The sequence below is a fragment of the Lynx rufus genome, unplaced genomic scaffold, assembly GCF_022079265.1.
Source record: "Lynx rufus isolate CCGP_SWC_20201006 ecotype Redwood Valley unplaced genomic scaffold, mLynRuf1.p SCAF_1, whole genome shotgun sequence".
NCBI classification, from domain to species: Eukaryota; Metazoa; Chordata; class Mammalia; order Carnivora; family Felidae; genus Lynx; species Lynx rufus.
In genome coordinates this window covers 132,787,340-132,808,039 of record NW_025814823.1, presented here as the reverse complement: position 1 = coordinate 132,808,039, position 20,700 = coordinate 132,787,340, and the positions used below count along the sequence as shown (strand labels likewise).

General features: G+C 33.6%; 1 protein-coding gene across 4 annotated transcripts in view; it reads right to left on the bottom strand.

The window, feature by feature from the left end:
• TRAPPC13 (trafficking protein particle complex subunit 13) overlaps nt 1–20,700 on the bottom strand; it is a 36,470-nt gene that overhangs the window by 3,870 nt on the left and 11,900 nt on the right. For 2 of the 4 annotated variants that reach the window (XM_047087210.1, XM_047087219.1), the window contains exons 5-10: nt 11,992–12,119; nt 8,672–8,744; nt 7,285–7,329; nt 3,923–3,940; nt 1,830–1,963; nt 354–552 (exon numbers count right to left, since the gene is read on the bottom strand). In XM_047087210.1, coding sequence (XP_046943166.1) covers nt 354–552; nt 1,830–1,963; nt 3,923–3,940; nt 7,285–7,329; nt 8,672–8,744; nt 11,992–12,119 — 597 coding nt within the window. The remainder of the gene's footprint in view (nt 1–353; nt 553–1,829; nt 1,964–3,922; nt 3,941–7,284; nt 7,330–8,671; nt 8,745–11,991; nt 12,120–20,700) is intronic. The other 2 variants (XM_047087228.1, XM_047087233.1) reach the window with 1 other exon arrangement.

The following is a 20,700-nucleotide window of genomic DNA, read 5'->3' as shown; positions in this document are numbered from 1 at the left end:
CAAGAGTTGCAGAACACTGCAAAAAAGCCTTTTATGTAGTGGAAGTCAGATGAACAGTGAGCATGAAATACTACAGGAGGGAAAAATTGGTAAGTAGTAATTTACTTTCTGTTTAGTAGAGTAACAAACCATGTATTATGGATAAATTAATATTTGAACATTTTTCATCCATCTCAATATGAATTTTCTACCTAGAAATCAGTAAAATTATTAATCTTTTATCTCTTATTCACTGGTAATAATAATACCTTTTACAAGTGCTGATTTTTAGTAATAAACCTAGGAAAATTTAAGTTGGTCTGTCTGCCCCTCCCATCCCCCAAAACCCCCTCCAGTGTTTTTTCCAGACTCACCATTCGTTGAAGTTGGCTGGTCTGTAATCTTCCCCTTTCACCTAGATTTGTTTTCCACACTATATCCAGTTTTCCAATTACTGTTACTCCTTTAATGATTCCTGCTTTTTCTGCAAACTCCTTCTTGGGTTTTAGGCAGTACAAATACTGGCGTGTATCCATTGGTTGCAAATAAGCTCTTGACCCAAATGTAGTTACACTGAGACAGGTGGAGAGAGAGAGATGAAGAAAATTCTCTAAAGTCTTAAAAGAAAAACCATGGCTGTGATTTTTCTTCTGGACGGGAACTGCATGATTTACCATTTCAACACAAATGAAAAAGGACTTGAACTGAGAAGATTTACTTTTCTTTAAATGTTTCCGTTGATATGGAAAACCTTTAGTTCTTTCTTTATAACAGAATGCAATATATTACCTAAAATACTGGATATGTATCAATTAACTGAAAAAATGTGACAGAAATCAGAACCTAAAGTATCTTGTCCCTTTTTCTAAAATTATCAAGGAAAATAGTTTAGAATAAGAAGAAACATACCACTGTAAACTAAGTGATCTTTTGTAAAATGAACCAAAAGATTAGGGAAAGAATGAAGTTACTGTTTTCCTCAGTGGGGATATGGGAGGCTACAAACTTTACTCAATTTAACCACCATAATAAGATAGAAGTAAATTTTTCATCGATGAACAAAATCAGTTACTTTCTGCAGTGATTTCCTTCTTATCCATATTAATATCAACTTTGTATTTATTTATTCTTCCTCTTTTAAATTATCTATAGAAAGACATATATATTTCATTTCTGCAAAAAAACCTACATTGTCTCTTCCTATGTCCACTCCTTTTAATGTTGAGAGAATATTCTTAAAACTCATCCTTCATTTTTATCCTTTCTAGCCTCTCCATCATTTCTTCCCATGCCTCAGTTTTATCATATGCAGGAAAGGATGAACAGTTTCATATTTACCTCACTGAATTATTATAAAAATTACAAGACTATGTTTCAAACAGTAAAACAGAAAATGCAAATGGCTAGGATCTTTATAATTGTATGTGGAAGGAGGAATGAATGGGTGAAGCACAGGAGATTTTTAGGGCAATGAAAGTATTTTGTCTAATACAGTAGTGGGGGCTGAATGTCATTACATTTGTCAAAACCCACAAAATTGTATGACACAAAAAAATGAACCCCGAATGTGAATTATGGACTGTAATTAATAAAAGTGTCATCAATTCGGCTCATCAATTGTAACAAATGTGCCACATTAAAACAAGATGTAAAAACTGGGAACTATGAGCAGGGACAGGGGCATGTGGGAACTTTGCTTTCTAATCAATTTTTCTGTGAACATAAGACTTAACTAAGAAAAATAAAGTCTATTAATTAAAAGGAAAATTATAAACCACTCAAGAGTAACAAATGTTAGAAAAGTTCAGATACTTCAAAATAAAAACAAACACTTCATAATTCATATTTACCATTCTCCAGCTTGGCTGACTGAATTTAATTCTGCTACGTTGTACATTATAGATGGCTCCAGTGAAACTTTCTCCATAAACATGGGTGAGGTTGTAATATTCTGAATCTGGGCTTCGAGAAATACTTCATCAGTCTGGGGACATGAAAAAAATATCCACCAAAGTGTAATGGTATTTAAAACATTTACCTCAACAAAAATATCTGATCTATACGAAGAAAAAATATTAACCACAAATGTGATTAGTTCATGCCTGCAAATTAAAGTTATCATAATTAATGCAAGAAAAGAAATCTTCACCCTAACATAATTAACAGGGGCAAAGTCAAGTGTTAGTTAACTGATAACTTGTCAAACAATGGATGGGGGATAACTATATTTTTTTATCAACATCCAAAAATAGTTCTTTAACTGGAATTTCAATGACAAATATCCTAAATCTTCTAATAACTCATTAAAATGTTAAACTGTGATTTAGTAGTATGCATATACCTATGCATCTATGATTTTAGTGATATGTTAATAGAATTAGGTCATTATAATATTCCATCATATCATTAATATAGTTTCAGTGGTCATATTTTTTCAATTTAGAAAGTATAAGTACCACCAGTACAAAGAATAGTCTATTTTATAATCATATAGGATTTAACTTTTTGAATAAAGCAGTGTGTTAGCAGTCATTAGTGATTTCTTGGTTTATTTTACACATATATTTAGGGCTGAAAAAAAGGATGTGAATTATACCTGACTATCATAGAGCTTTTAAATCAAACATAAGGTATTTTGTAGTCTTAGTGACAAATTTGAAAACTAATACTATTCAGCAATATTTTTATGAATGGGTAATTTAAATATATATTTTTATATAAAATTTTTACTCCTAAAATTTAGGCATTGAAATTTAGATTATTTATGCAAACATCCTTCTTTTTATGTGATTTGGATTTTTTGTGTGCATAAATGAAGGATAACAGACAACTTGGTTCATTTGTGAAACAAACTTGTCTAAAAAATGATATAGCATATTCAATAATTACTTTGTTCAAACATTTCAAAGTAATATATATACAGAAAGAAAAAAAAATAAACTATGACCCCGAAATTTGGCACTTAATGTAACTTTTTATATATTAAATCCAGGTAAATGGAAATCATTTGTAAAAATATAATGATGAAGAATATAATATAAAGCATTATTATGTAAACTAAAACAGATTCTTTAGTTCTTGGCACATGTGCTCAAGTGAAAATAGAAATACAATGACTTATCTGTTTAAAAGAATGTACCACTCATAGCTATTATTCTGTTACTTTTTCTCAGAATATGGTAAATATATCCCATCAATCCATTGCTTTAAAAAAAATAACCATAGACCCACATTTCAAATTTAAAAATGCAATTTTCTGCTTAAATTTAGGAAGAACTTAGATAAAATGAAAGAAAAACAAGCAGCATAATGGAAAATTAAGTTAGTTTGAACAGTTAGTATAAAGTCATTTGACATTTGGAAAATTAAGAATTCTGTGCTACAGCAGTCGATGTTGTTATTATGTAAGTCACATATTATAAGCAAATGCCGCTTATATTAAACAGAAATTTGAAAATATGACTTTAGCCAACTTGGGAAAATTTGATATTCTTCTGTTTGCTAATGTCAAAGGGCCAACTTTACCTGACCCAGACGTAAAACTAAAACCACTATGCATTTGAAGATGAAAAAATTTCAACTAGAGTTTACTCAAAAAATTATAGTAAAGAACCTTACAGGAAGTTGTTGAAAATCCCAAGTCTATTTTAAACAAAGTTAACATGCCTCTTTTAAAAAAACACCCAAAGGAAAAACACTAAAAGTGAGAGCATAACTGTTTCAATATGACAATTTAATCTTCCATCTAATTTTTTTCCCACAGAGTAAGACAACCAATATGATGTAAAAAGTACAAATTATCTACCTCTTTTAAAGTCATATAAGTGGTATTCACAACTAACTTTGTTTTTCCACTATGTTTTGTACAGAGAGATTAATTAGGCAGAGTCAAAAAGTGGTAAGTAAGAAAAGCATATAAATTTATAATAAAAAATCAAATTACCACAGAACTGAGGTCACTCTAATGGAAAAATAAAAAAGAAAAATTAGAAAAATCAGAATTAAATGTTAAAGAAAAAGAATAACTAACTTTAAATAAAATGCATTTCTGCATTTTTTAAAATTTATTAAACAAGACAGCATTAGTAAAACAAGGAAGTAAACAGAAAGTAACACAGAAATATGACAAATCATTTTTCTAAAGAGGGGAAACTGCTATGGTTAAATGAATAGAGAAGAACACGGTGAATATTTAAACACGAGCAAATATTCAAGGACACATTTGGGTGACAGAGAGGTATATTCCATGCCTTGTAGTTCTATAAATTCGTTACCTATACTGTTATTTTTCATTGATATCTTAGAATGGTTATACATTATCATCCACATCACAGGTGATATATACTGTACAGCTTCTCCTAAATTTGCCTAATAATGGAAGCATTTTTTCAAGGACCATCTTAAGTGATTAGAGTTCTATGCATTATACTTCAAGAAATGCTGGGCTAGATCACTTCTGAAAACTGAAAGTTTATTGTCTTCTTGTTAATATATTTCATAGTTTGTCTCTTTTTCATATATATTTCTAAGGCTACTTATTTATCAAGGGCCATCATAAATGTTGCCTTTTTCATCCAACCCATAGCTAAAAATACTTTTTCACCTCTTGATGTTCTAAGTACACTTTATGATCTGGGGGATGGTGCTTACACTGTGGTTTTGTCATGTTTATTTCCTCTACCAAATCTAAGTACCATGAAGACTGGGAAGATGTCAAGTTTATATTTATTTCCCTTTAGGACCTGGGATAGAGCTCTATACCCAGCAGGTGACCAAATGTTTGAATCCTGGTTTCTAATGTCACCATTCTTCTTTCCCATTTTAGAAGACTACAACAAAGTTTCTCATAAAATTTGTTTTCCTTTAGGTGATTCACATACTACTAGAATTATTAGAAACAATGTGAAAAACATGTTCGAGACAAATGTGGGGCTAATAAAAGTCAATGTGTAAGAACTATGGCACATGGAATACTGAGTACTTAGTGAAGAATACACATATTTGATGGAAGGATACAGTCTCATCAAGGGATTAGTAGATGTTTAAAGAGTTAACATCTCTTTATCGTGGGTAGGGGAGTTGGAATACTACATGTGTTCTGTCTTTCTGGTTTACTGTAATACTGTTGATTAATTATAGTATAGCTATAATACTGAATATCTTAGAGACCCTAAAGATTCTATTTGTTCACTCCTAGTTTTTTTTATGTGTTTATTTATTACTGGGGATGGACAGAAAGAGAGGGAGACAGAGAATATGAAGCAGGCTCCATACTGTCAGCACAGAGCTGGATGTGGGGCTTGAACTCACGAACCGTGAGATCACGACCTGAGTTGAAATCAAGAGTCGGATACGTAACCAAATGAGCCACCCAGGTGCCCCTTCACTCCTAGTTTTTAAAGATATCTCTATTTTGAAAGGTTCAGAATTTTACTAAAACTTTTTTAGCTGACGTTTGTTGGCAAAGATTACAGATCATATAAATGCTAACTGAAAAAGGCAACAAACACAATTGGTACTATGATTATGAAAAGAGAATATTAAACACAAATGAGTGAAAACTGAAAGAAGACATGGATTAATGAAAAGCCCATTACTTTTTGGTGTGGTCCTTCCTTTTGGGGGAGTATATCACTTTTATAATATTATTCATGGAATAACTAGTAATTTAAAAAACTATGCAAATCACTGTGAATATTAGTGTTATAAAACTATTTGACAAGTATCTTACTGTACCACCACATTTTCATCAAAGGAAGCCTAAAACCGCTTAATATGTGCCTTCCTACAACCCAATTATAGGAAAAAAGACCCACATACAGCCCTATTTGTTTCTAATTTTCAAACATATGTGTTCTAACAGAATAGTTACCCATCTCCCTCATATTATGGATGAAATCTTTCCCAGCAAAATGATAAATTAAGATCACTTAAAATTCACCAAGCTGAATAGCTATACTATAATTAATCAACAGTATTCTAGTAAAACCAGAACATGTATGCAGTATTCCAACTCCCCTGCCCATGAAAAAGAAATGTTAACTCTTTAAATATCTAGTAATCTCCTTGATGAGACTGTATCCTTCCATCAAATATGTATATTCTTCACTAAGTACTCAATAATCCATGTGCATTTGTAATTCTGCTAGGAATGCCTTCACGACTTTGATACTTTTATGTTTCCAACAGGTTACTTCCAAACCCTCCCTCTAGTTCCCCTCCTCATCTTCCCTGAACACTACTCTAAAATCTCAACCCCAGACTTCCTATAGCACATCTTTTTATATCATTCACTTTAGATTCACTATATATACTATATTAGATAGTTTTATTATTTTATGCACTTTTTTTCTTTTCTCCTAATAGGGCTTTACTGCAGGTCAGGTTCCTTATCTTAGGCATGTTTTGGTATGTCCAGTAGTACAAACTTTATATTGAATAAAAACTCAGGTGTTGATGGTAAAAATACATAGGAAATTTGACATATGACTGTAAATTTCTGATCATGTGGCTTAGAGGAATAAAGATATAATTTTCATTTCAAAATACTGTAAATATTTTTGAATTTATCACTGTGGTATGAAAGATATGATTTTTGCGGGAGTAAGGGACCTATTAGGAAATCTGCTTTTTCTGGAACTTTAGAAGCCAAGATAAAGTAGAATTTTTAAAAGGAAATCCAAGCAATAAGACATTTCTCCTAGGCAAAGTCTATTTTATCTCTTTTATTAGGACAGAAGATATCTTCTATTCCAAAAGTTACATATTTCTATATTTTTGCCAAACCTGTTTCTCCCAAAAATTATTTCAAGCCATTCACTGAAATTTAATAATCAAACTGTAGCTAACACCCTAATTTTCCAGGGCAAAGAATTTAATTTGATGAGCTCTATTTGTCAATATTTTCCATGAACATTAAATCTTTTTCGCAGGGTTAGATCAACTACTTCAATTTTATGATATCAGAATCACACTCTAAATACTGAACAAATTGCTAATGTTTTTAGACAGTAACAATAACCATTACATGGAAGTACAGGGCAATCATTTAGTGCAAGGGGGTGAAAGCCTTACAAAATTTGAGAGAGTAAAATTCAAGATACACTGATTCTATGTAAGTTAAACACAGCAGACTAAAAGATCTACAAGGAAATTATTCTCTTTTGATTGAAATTTATGCTCATTTTTTTACAAGTAATGTGCAGTTATATAAGCAATTTAATATGAAAAGAAATGTATCAGAATTTTAGTCAAATAAAGATCTTACTGTTTAATCTGAATTCCCATTAAGTACCCAACACTTACCTCTGCGTTATAAAATTTGGTTTTCACATCCAATGGTTTGAGAACCTAGTTTAATAAAGCATATCAATCAGAGGAGATTATTATCATTTGACCATTTATCTTTGTTTGTTTAAACCATAGGGCATAAATTTATCAAAGGCATTTTCCAATCTTAACTGTGAAAAACTTTTCCAATAGGTATGCAGTATTTTTGCAAAAACAAACAAAAACAAAAAACAATCCCAAATGCATTTTTAAAAGACAACCATCATTTCTTGAGTGGGTGATAGTTACATGAATTACATTAAGTGTTTATTTCATAATATTTTGCTAAACTGAATATATACATTTTATGTATTTTTCTCTCTATATTTCACAAAAGTGTTTATCAAAATAAGCAAACCTCTTATTTTCTTTTAAAAGGCATGCAAAATCTTAAATGTGTGATGCAGCAAAGTCATAGCAAAAATTTTTCCCTTTATAAAAATTTTTTAAAAATATTTTAAAGTAATCTCTATGCCCAATGTAGGACTCAAACTCACAACCCTGAGATCAAGACTCATATGCTCCACCTAATAAGCCAGCCATGTGCCCCCAAATAAATGTGGGTATGTATGCATGTATGTATGTATGTATGTATGTATGTACGTATTTACTTATTTCCTACTGGTAGTACTTTTTCTGCCACTTAAAAACAGAGAGGTATGAAAAATATACACAGCATCGTATCTAGATCTAATTTAGATAACTGTATATGGTCATCCCATCCCTTCTCACATACATGTGCCTATGGTAAACCAGTGGTTTTTAACTATTATTGATCATGGAGTGAAAGTTGTATATAAGTACAAAATTCTACCTACAATTTCAGTGACTCACGGAATCCCAGAAGGAAGCCTAGTCCACTCAGCTCAAGTCAATAATCTCTCATTTAAAAATTTGTTTAGAAATTTGATACTATTTACATTGATTTTATCTGGACTTTACACTCATTTCATCCCTCTCATATATTCTTGTGTGTTTTGTCAAGGCATAAAAACAGAACAATTATTTTATGGATAAAAATCTTCAAGTGAGGGGCACCTGGCTGGCTCAGTCAGAAGAGTGTGCAACTTTTGATCTCAGAGTCATGATAAGTCCCATGCTGGATGGAGAGATTACTACAAAAAAAAACCAAAACAAAACAAAAACAAAACTTAAAAAAAATGTTCAAATGAAATATTACATTGACAATGATAATTTCTCTGCTTTTACTTAATTTACTCTGACTTTAGATTGCTAGTAATATAACAAATCCAAATACATGAAGCTCCACTATTTGGAGCCTGTTTTCACTGCAGATACATAGGAATAACTTCATAGGGAAAAAAGGCATCTAAAAAATATTTACCATTGTCATATTTAATACCTGAAATTTGAAGAATTTTCTAAAATACATTTTTTCTCCACCCTGAGTTGTATAGCTCACTGCACACACCAGGCTGAAATAGAAAGATATCTCTGAATCATCTTCAATTTTGTTTTTAAATAATAAATCCAATACACCTCAATTCTACTCACAAATCTGGAAAAACATTAATACCAATAATGTGGAAGTATAGCCAAATGGGCCTAGAGTAGGAAAAAAAGAGTTTCAGCAGATAATATAATTCCATGAACAAGAAAGTTCTAATTAGCAAAATTAAATACACTCTTTTGGAGCAGGAAGTCAGAAACTTTTCCTTCAAAAGGTGAAATATAGGGGCGCCTGGGTGGCGCAGTCGGTTAAGCGTCCGACTTCAGCCAGGTCACGATCTCGCGGTCCGGGAGTTCGAGCCCCGCGTCGGGCTCTGGGCTGATGGCTCAGAGCCTGGAGCCTGTTTCCGATTCTGTGTCTCCCTCTCTCTCTGCCCCTCCCCCGTTCATGCTCTGTCTCTCTCTGTCCCAAAAATAAATAAACGTTGAAAAAAAAAAAAAAAAAAAAAAAAAAAAAAAAAAAAGGTGAAATATATTCCAAAATAAATCCCAGAATAATCAAATAGTTGAGCGTACAAAGTAAGTTCACAAAAATTACAAGAAAAAAAATTACAAAATCAAAATTTCAGGACAGGGAAAGACTTTTTAATATTAAAGGGCAATGGAAAGGAAAAGAGTCTTATAAATTTACAAACTGAATAAATAAAAAACACTGAAACAAAATTGAAAAGCAGACAAAATGGGATAAAATACTTCTAACATTATGAAGAGAAATTCTTGTAAATAAAACATTAGTATCTTACTCAAAGGAGAGGGAAAGGATATACATAGGTATATCACAGCACCAGAACAGGCTAACAAAAATGTGAAAATGTTCAGCCTCACAAGTAGTCAAAGAAATAAAATAATGAGGTAATATTTTCTACCTCTTAAGATTTGGAAAAAATTCTTTACACATGTCATCAAGGTTGGCAAGGGTATAGAGAAACTGACTCTATCTATATTGCTAGTGGGTGTAAGAAATTTAGAAAACAATCTGGGGCGCCTGGGTGGCGCAGTTGGTTAAGCGTCTGACTTCAGCCAGGTCATGATCTCGCAGTCCGTGAGTTCGAGCCCCACGTCAGGCTCTGGGCTGATGGCTCGGAGCTTGGAGCCTGTTTCCGATTCTGTGTCTTCCTCTCTCTCTGCCCCTCCCCTGTTTATGCTTTGTCTCTCTCTGTCCCAAAAATAAATAAACGGTGAAAAAAAAAATTAAAAAAAAAAAAAAAGAAATTTAGAAAACAATCCCTAACAGTCTTAAAAATCCTTACATGCTCCTATAGTAAACCCACTTCAAGCAATCTACCATAGGAAATACTATGTTATTTAATTCATCACTGTGTGAAATAACTCATACTGTGTTAATAACTTACCACTGTGTTATTTCTAATAGTGGGAGACTAGAAATAATGTGAAGTCCAACATTAGGGTAAACAAATTTAAAGAATATGGTCCAAGTATGTAAGATAAAACCATCTTAAAAATAATGTTTTCAAAGAATACTGACTCAAGCGACTCATAATATATATATGTTCATATATATATGAACATTTACAAGACTGGAAAATAGTACACTAATGTTTTCATAGTGGTTACACTCAGTGGTGATATTACAGGTAATTTAATTTCTCCTTTGTAACTGTCCATAAGCCAGATACTAGGGATACAGAGTTGATCAAAGCACAGTAACTGCTCTCAAGTGCTCGCGGTAGGAAGCAGTAATAGCAAGGTTATGAGTTTTTTGAAGCCAGATATAGATTTGAGCTCCGTGTCATTATTTATGAGTTATTTAATTCTACAAGAGTCTCTTTTTCTCTAAAAGGAGGATTTAACGCATTTAATATCATTTTGGTAAACTCAATTTCAACAAAGGTTGACTACTGTTCTCTGGTATATCTTCTGGTAGCCGACTCCATGGAACTCATACTCTAATGGAAATGACAGGATCGCTTCTCGGCCTTTTGGCTAAGATCAAGTGTAATGGAAATGACAGGTACTAAGTAATTAATTTTAAGTACAAGACCAAAACAATGGTAAGCTGTGAATGCTATAGAATACATAAAAAGGGGTCTAGTGTAGGAGGTCAGGAAAGCCTCTTTGAGAAAGTTGTGGTGAATCAGAGATATGAAGAAGTAGTACTAAGGTAAACAAAATAACAAAGGCATTCCTTTGTGAGGGAAGAGTATATTTCCAGTCACAGAGGAGAAAGGAAACATCTGTATGACTCAGTATAAAGAAGGAGGGAGGAAGGAGAAAAGGTAAGAACTAGAGCAGCTGGTAAGGATTAGGCTCTAGAGAACTCTGTAAAGCCAAAGCAGTCAGAATTTTCTAAGGGTAGTGGGAGGTCAGTGTAGAGTTAAGTGACTTATCTAAGACCACATAATTAATAAATGATGAAGCTGGAATCTGAAATCTTTAAATTTTGATTCTAAGGCTTATATCAACCACAGAGTATATGCACTAAGAAGTGCCTACAAAAGAGAGGTCACCAAATTGAAATGATTAATAGCTAATATTATATACTTCTTTAAGTCAAAGAAGAGAAGCAAAAATGGTGATGTTAAGTGGAGAAGAAGAAGGGAGGATAATGACATATAGTTAGTAAGAACAGGACTTTGTAAAATGATTGGATGTGGGGGTGGTAAGGCAGATGGAGAAGCCTAAAATTACTTTAGATGGCTGAAATTTTCATATTTGCCTCTCAGACAGGAAAATAGAGCATTCATATTCAAATACATATAAAGGCCAGGAATACAGAATTTGAGATTTTTTTTCTTATAGCTTGTCTTACTTTGGTTCTGTTTTTCTGAATTCTCAGGGTAGAGTATACAAACACAGTTAAACACATAACTGAAAAACCATGACTTTAAAATTAACATCAGTTAATTAACTGCTATTAACATCAGTTGTCAGCATTTGAAAAATAATAAACATACTTTCAGTCAGGGTGGTACCTGGGTTTTAAATGTTTGCATGGTTTGTTATTTTTTGGATAGGGCTGTCTATAGATGCAAATAGGAAACTAGAAATAAATGAAAATAAATCAAGATATTTTTCCTTACAAAACAAACATTTTGTTTAAAGTTTGTTTCTGGTAAGCATGTAAACCTGGAACATAAAATTCCTTCTGAAGTAGGGTCTTAGGGTTTAATGATAAGTGGGCATACAGTAAAAATTTCAAATACTGGCATATATAAGAAAAAGCCTTTAAGAACTAGTAAAATTAATCCTTACATGTGTGTTCCAATTTCCTTTACTTCATGATGTATGACATCATCAATACAACAATCAGGTTTAAGTTCAGCCACTGCAGCATTGGAGGCTGAAAGATTTAAACGCTGAGAACTTGTCTGAAGATCAGCCTTGAAAGAAAGAGGCAGAAAAATCCAAATGAGACTGGTTCACTACAGGATGTGGATAGGTATGGATGACAAGACCAAGGGAACAGGAACAAGGAAGTAGGATTGAGGGGGAGCAATACTTCTTGGTGGCAATCTTTCTACTTAGTTCTGAAACTTAGAACCATGGTAATGGTTCACACGCACCAAAATTAAATACAATCAGCCAGGAGGGCAGGGGGAATGTGAAATGGAACACAAACAGTACCAAATGAACACAATCATAGTCAGGGGGAAAGGGTGACAAAAAATGAACTAACCTAAGTAAGTCTGGCAAACAAAAGCTAGAGACAAAAAGAATGGTACACTAGCTAGAATGTACTCTAGCTAGTACATTTGCTTGTTCACAGGGTATGGGTTAGCAATTCTGAAACGGTTATGTGTATGCTAAGACTAAACAAAAAAATATGGCTAACAAGAGAGAAGTTTCTCACTTTTGGAGAAAAAGAAAGTACAAACAAAAAAATGGAAAAGGCTGCAATGAACTTTTGATGCTGAGTTGGAATTTGAGGCATCAATATGAACATATGGTTGTAAAACACATATACAGATGGGTATTCCAGAAACAAATACAGATGTGTGTATATAATACTAAAATAAAAATAACTATTCAAAACAATATTAGATGTTATCTGTACAACTAGAGATCAGCATTAAAGTCATCAACGAAGAAAGGACTACCTTCTCTAAATTAACACCCAGTTGTTTTCTATTTTGTTCCCCTTTTTCTTTCTTTTTGAACACTTCTCACTCTGTCATAAATGGCATCCTCCCTTAATCTCACTTACTTTGTCACATTCAAACTTAACTTCCCTTGTAACATTTACCACAATCTATAGTTACCTTATTTACATGATTTTGTATCCCTGTTTCTGCCTACCCTACCAGAAATGTAAGGTCTGTGAAGGCAGGAACCTCTATCGTCCATTGCTCACTACTACAACCTGATGCCTGACATCATGGTAGGCAATTAAGAAATATCTGTTAAACACTGAATGAAGTTATGATAACACATTGAAGGAAATGTTAAGAAAAATTCAGAGAAAGTGAAGATCACGTTCGGCCATGGGGATTGGGGAGGTTTTTACATAAAAGCTAGGATTCCAAGTTTCTGTTTCTTTAAAAAAAAAAAAAAACTAACAGATTTTCTACAGTTAATTCTAATCTAACGTTCTTAATGCTAGGCACTTTGAAGTGGGATACTTATTAGTGCTATGTCTTTGGTCATCATATTCAGTTATTTAATAGTAGTACAAAAATTTATTGGGCACCTTCCATGTGCAAGGCCTTGCTCTAAGCACATTACTCACTCAATAGTCACAATCCTCAAGTAGGTAATCGTGCTATTCCTATTCCTATATTCCTAATAGTTGTACTATTCCTACTAGTCCCACTATTCCTCCAAGGCACAGAGAAGTAACAACTTCCCCAAGGTTATACAACTAATAAGTAATGGGGCTGAGATTAAAAATTTCTTAAACATTTTAGAAATCAGAGAAGGGGAAAAAAAAGAAACAGCCAAACTCATGGACTTTCTGTCCAATATGTTTTCCTGTGTGTCATTTTGTAAACATTAATCATAATAACAGTGTTAATTTATATATGGCTGAACATTTTTATCTTTCTCCTTTTTCACTATTATAAATAGTGCTGCACCAAACATTTATTTCCTTATTCTCTCTGCCAAGACTTCTCCAGGAGCTGGAGAAACATCAGTAAACAAAACAGACCAAAATCCCTGGCCCTGCTGAATTGAAATGTTTGGGGAAAATAATAGAAGAAATGGAAGGCTGGCTTGGGGTAGGAGAATACAATTTAAAATGCAGGATAGGCTCTATGCTGCAAATTCATTTTTGGATGAGTAGAATTTGAACAGGCCAAGGGGAAGGTGAGGAGAGAAGGAAGCATTTCAGGTAAGTCTTCAGAGGCCATTAAGAAAGAGTTTGGGGGCGTGTGTGGTTGGCTCAATTGGTTGAACATTCAACTTCAGCTCAGGTCATGATCTATGATTCATGGGTTTGAGCCCTGCATGGGGCTCCTTGCTGTCAGCACAGAGCTCGCTTTGGATCCTCTGTCTCCCTCTCTCTGCTCCCCTCCCCGCCCCCTCCCCCCGTTCACACACTCTCTCTCTCTCTCTCTCTCAAAAATAAATAAACAGTAAAAAAAATTTTTTTTAATAAAAAAAAAAAAGAAAGTTTGGTATAATTAAGGGATTTATATTCAGGAAGAGAGAAAAAAATTTCAAAGATCTAGAATAAGCTTCAAGAGAATAGAGGCCTTGTCTGTTTCCTGCTATAACTCTAGCAACTAGGAATGTACCTGGAACACGTTAGAAATAGAAATTCTTGGGCACCATTTCAGCTGATCAAATCAGAAACTCTGGGAATAAGCCTCAGCAATCAGCATTTTAACAAGCCCTCCAGATGATATTAATAAACTACTGGTATAGACCATAAAGGTTATCTATTATTTTTCGTTTATAGTACACTAAGTACATTGTTTTTGTTTATAGAACACTATTTTTTTTATGTAACATGCTAAAGTTTTCAGACACGGAATTTTTTTTTATCAATTAAAAACCAAACAAATAGGGGTGCCTGGGTGACTCAGTCGGTTAGGCATGTGACTTTTGATTTTGGCTCAAGTCATGATCTCACTCACGGTTTGTGGGATTAAGGCCCACATCAGGCTCTGTGCTCTGTGGGATTCTCTCTCTCCCTTCTCCACTCATGCACATGCTTTCTCTCTCTCAAGATAAACATTTAAAAAAAAACCAAAAAACTTATGGCTCAGTTGGTCAAGCATCTGACTTCGGCTCAGGTCATGATCTCAGGGTTCATGAGTTCAAGTTCTGCTTGAGATGAGGCCTGCTTCTCTCTCTCCCTTTCTCTCTCTCTCTTTGCCCCTTACTCACTTGCCCCCCCCCCAAAACAAAAACAAAAAAACCCTAGTGGTTTCTAGTTAAACATGGTAGATTATTATAAGCATATTTATTCTCAAAAACAACACTAACCTGATAGTAAAAGAATAAAAAAAGTACAGATTCACAGTCTCTTTTCCAGGATTCCAAAATTGAAGAGCTACACAAAATTAAAGCTTTGAGGCACCTGGGTGGCTCAGTCAGTTAAGCATCTGACTTTGGCTCAGCTCACAATTTCACAGTCTGTAAATTCCAGCCCCCCATTGAGTGGGGCTCTTTGCTGACAGTGTGGAGCCTGCTTTGGATTTTCTCCCTCTCTCTCTGCCCCTCCCCTGCTCATGCTCTCTCTCTCTCTCTCTCTCAAAAATAAATGAATAACCTTAAAAAAAAGTTAAACCTTTGAGGGTAGAATTCTGGGTAGCTGAGGTAATAGCAGCAGTGTAATTGTGAACTTCTCAAGTCATCCTTAAAACAGAAACAAAACACACAACAAAAGCAAATAAATCTATATTAAACCTTGTGTTTGTATAATCAGAAGGCAGCAAAAGTCCAAACTTCAAATTACCTATAAGTACACATGTACCAAATTTTTACAAGCTGTTTCTCATACTCTTGCCATGAGCCTTTGCAAAGATTAAGAAAAGTCCAGGAAAAGTTGAGCTGAAGAGACAGCTAAGAATAGAGAGAAGAGTAGAGATGATCTAAACCATTTCCAGAAAGACAAAGTTTATTCTAAGTGTGAAAGTGCTGAGAAATAAATAGCATTTCTGGAAGATGAGAGCACAGTCTTCAGGAAAGGGTCTTAACCATGTTTGTGAAGAGACACTCTTGGAAAGAAAACACTTCAGGAGAAAAAGAGTTAAAAAAAGAGAGACGCTTTTTGGAAACTGTGCAGTGAGGAAGAAAAATTTAGGACACTACAATTCATATGAAAAGCGAAAATGTGAGAACACACAACCCTTTCTTACTCTACCAAAATCTACACGATAAAGAAACCATACTTTGCTCCCACTGCTTTAAGAGGGTGTTTTTGAATAAGGAACATCAAAGCACCCAAACTGCATTTCACAGAATCAAAAGCCACCAATTATCTTCACCTATACAAAAATATTGTAAAAAGAAGAAAGATAAGAAATGAAATAATTTACTGATAAAAAATGCCACACAAAACCAATAGTGAAGCAGAAGAAAACTGTAAAACACTCAAAGTGAATTAAATACTCTCAAAAAATTTTTGAAATATGAAAAAACACCTGAAACGAGAACTTTAAAAAAGTTTTTTAATGTTTATTTATTTTTGAGAGTGGGGAGGGGCAGATTGAGGGAGACAGAGAATTGGAAGCAGGCTCCACACTGTGAGCACAAAGCTTAATGCAGGGCTTGAACTCACAACTGTGACATTATGACCTGAGCCAAAATCAAGAGTTGGCTGCTTAACTGGCTGAGCCACCCAGGCACTCCAGAAATGAGAAATTTTAAAACTAAGGCTAAACATTTTTTGGTTTGTTGTTTTGTTACTGTTGTTGCTTTAGTGTGGGGCTAAATTTTTTTTAGAGAAGAATGTAAATAATTGATTGAATTCAGGAAAGATAAAGATAGAAAACATACAAATCATATTAAAAATGTGATATGCCAAAGGAAATAATGGAATAAAACTATTAAAATATAATCCATGAAAACTTTCTAGCAATAACAGATCTAAATCTACATTTTGAAAGAGTCCACTTGGTATCAGAGATATTATATCAAAAGGCCAATTCTAAAACATACAGAAAAAAAAATCCCCAGGGCCACCAGGAAAAAATTATCAAATAACTTAAAAAGCAAAAAAATTAGACTGGCATTAGTCCCCTCAAAAATAACATATACAGGGGTACCTGGGTGGCTCAGCTGAGTGTCTGACTTTGGCTCAGGTCATGATCTTGTGGTTTGTGAGTTTGAGCCCTGAATTGGGCTTGTTGCTGTCAGTGTAGAGCCTGGTTGGGATCCTTTGTCTCCCTCTCTCTCTCTGCCCCACCCCCGCTCACACTTTCTCTCAAAAATAAAAATAAACATTTAAAAAGAGAAAAAAACCCCACAACATATATAGCTAAGTAACAAAGGAGTAGCATTTTCAGAAAACACAAAGAAAATGTAAACAAAGGATTTTATATCCAGCCAAACTGTCCTTCAAGTATAGAACCATTTTTTAATTATTTTTTTTAATGTTTATTTAGTTTTGAGAGAAAGAGACAGAGTGTGAGCGGGTGAGGGGCAGAGAGAGGGAGACACAGAATCTGAAGCAGGCTCCAGGCTCCAGGCTCCAAGCCATCGGCACAGAGCCCGACGCAGGGCTCGAACTCACAAACTGTGAGATCATGACCTGAGCGAAGTCAGATGCTTAACCAACTGAGCTACCCAGGCACCCCAAGTATAGAACCATTTTTGAACATGTAAAGGCTCAGAGAATATTATACCCACAAGCATGTCCTGAGCAATCTACTTGAGAAATCTCTGTCCAATCAATATGCAAATAAAAATGGGAAGAGATAAGAAAGGGAAAAAGGAAAGTGGTATGAGCAATAGGTAAGAGATAAAGGATGATATTAAAGACTAAAAGCTTTACAGTAAGCAGTTAGGTAAGAAACAGGTAAGGGGAAATATCATAAAAGGCATAAATATAAAGGCAAAAACTAAAACAAAAATAAAAACCTTCCTATATACAAAAATTATTTGAAAATAATGAAAACACATTGTGTGAAGAAAAAACCCATAGCAGTTAGAATATAATACACTTAATATTTAAATAGAAAATAATGTGACATATTGGAAATCAAGCACATAAACTTATACGTACATGTGAGTGCACTTAATTCATCTAATAAAAAATCCCATACAGCTCACAATGACCCAATTATATGTTGTATAAAAGAGACATAAATAAAAATAATTGCTAAAGGCTAAAATTAAAAAGATGGACAAAAGCACTTCAGGCAAATGGAAATAGTAACAAAACAGGGATAGGGATATAGACACCACAACTAAGATACAAGCCAAAAAGCATGGCAAAGGAGGAAACTTTTAGTGCTATAAGCCGCAATTCAAAATGAAGAATAAGTATAAATACCTATGAACCAAACAGCATTGCCTTTATAAAGTAAAAAGTATAAAAGATATAAATAGAAACACATTAACAATATGAGATTAACATGTCACTTTCAGTATAAGATCAAGCTGACCAAAAAAAAAAAAAAAAAAAAAAAGGGGAAGTAAAGGTACAGGAGACCTAACAACACCAACAGTACATATCTAACTTTACCATGGCTAATAGAAAATACACCTTCTTCTCAAATACATATATGATATTCATTAAAAATTAATATTAGGTCACAAAGAAAACATTAACAAGTTCTACTGGAATAAAACAATAACAAAACTGATTATGATGCAATTAAACTATAGATCATTAGCATTAGAGAACAAAAAAGCCTATTAAACAACAGTTTAATATCTGAAAAATCTATTAAACAACTCTTGGGTAAAAGAGGAAATACAAATAAAATGATAGAATTCTTTAAAAATAGTCATAATGAAAACGCTACATATCAGAATCTGCAGGATATATTTCAAGCAGTCAATCAGAAGAAAATTCACTTTTATCAACAGAAATAAAAGAATAAAAACTTAAAAATTAAATCCCTAGATGAAAAGCTAGAAAAGAACAAGGTAAATAATCAGAAGCACAAGAACGGAGCTCATTAAAAGCAGAAATCAATGAGGTAGAGAAAAAACATTAAATATAAATAACAAAAATTCCTTTTTTGAAAAAAAATTAAAATATATGAACCATGAGCTAGTTTAATCAAGAGGAAAAAAATAAAGGAAGCAAAATTATATAAAATAAGGAATAACCAGGGGAAAGTAACACCAAAAGAGAAGAAATTTTTAAGAGACTACTTTGCAGACCTGTATGCAAATAAATTTGAAAATCTACCTCAAGTGAATCATTTCCTAGAATGAAACAGTCTCACAAACTGTTATATAACATTAGACATAGAAAGCTTAAACAAACTGATCACAGGAATGAAAGTGCAAATGCTATCAAGAAACTTCCCCTATAAGACACACAAGTCCATAAGATTTCACAGAATTCTATACACCCTACAAAAACCAGATAGTCTAAATGCTCCAAATATATTGCTCCAAGGCAGTGAAAATGAAGGAAAATTATCTAAATCTTTCATTAAGCAACCAAAATATCGACACCTAAAATTTGATAGACAACATAAAAATGAAAATATAGGTGAATATTATGCTGTGCTTCCTGACCTATATCCTCTTAAGTTATTTTTAAGTCAAAAATGGCTTCTGTGCATATCGTGAATCTTAATGTCTTACCTGAGAAACTAAGATAACTCTTGGGTGGGCACTGCACTGTTCAATAAACATTAGCTACTATTATTATTAAACACCCCTATCTTTATGGAAATTAAAATTGAATAAAGCCAACAGAAATATAAATACATATTTTACAGTAAGTATGCTATTATATTGCTTGTTCTTTTCAATATTAACTTAAATCATATGCATTTGCTGATTCACTCACCTTATGAAAATAAATTCATCCTTTACTGAAATGCCAGGAAAAAAGTGTATGTTCTCAAAGTTCTCAGAGTCAGACCTTTTCATAATAAATGTAGAAGCTGGCAAACTTTTTCTTTAAAGCTCAGATACCAAATACTTTAGACTTTAGAACTCCCCAGTTGTAGCTTGAAATGTGCCACAGATGACACATAAATGAATGACTGTGGCTGGGTGCCAATAAAATTTTATTCATGGAGACTGACATTTGAATTTCATATAATTTTCACCTAACAAAGTAAGATTGTTTCTTTTCAATCATTTGAGAATGAAGAAACCATTCCTAGTACAAAGGCCCTATAACAACAGGCAAGAGACCAAATTTGGCCAATATGCTATATAGTCTGCCAACCCGACCTAATAAAAGGCAGCAACTCCATTCATAGTATAACAAACATACATTTTGCATCCAGTTTCTGGAAGTTGGGTAATATATGAAATTTGGCATTATTGGCTCTCCGAGGACCTTTTCAATTCTAATACTTGCTGATATTTTCAAGCTAATATTTTTTAATGTTTATTTTTGAAAGAGAGAGCGTCAGTGGGGGAGGAGCAGAAAGAGAGGGGGATAGAGGATCCAAAGGTCTCTGTGCTGACAGCAGGGAGCCCGATATGGGACTCAAACTCACAAACCCTGGAGATCATGACCTCAGCTAAAGTCAAACGCTCAACTGACTGAACCACACAGGAGCCATTTCAAGCTCATTTTCATGGGACTTCCCTTTTGGCAATGCTCTAGTAATCTAAACTCACCATGTGAAGACAGCTTTGGTGCCTTCTCTCTGACCTACAGTAAATTTTTACTTTATGTCCTTTCTCTTTCTGAATAAATTTCAGATTGTTTGAGTTAGCATAGTCTACCTCTTGACTTCTTTTTTATTAAAAAAAATAAATTTTTTTAGTGTTTTATTTATTTCTGACAGAGCATGAATGGGGGAGGGACAGATAGAGAGGGAGACACAGAATCTGAAGCAGGCTCCAGGCTCTGGGCTATTAGCACAGAGC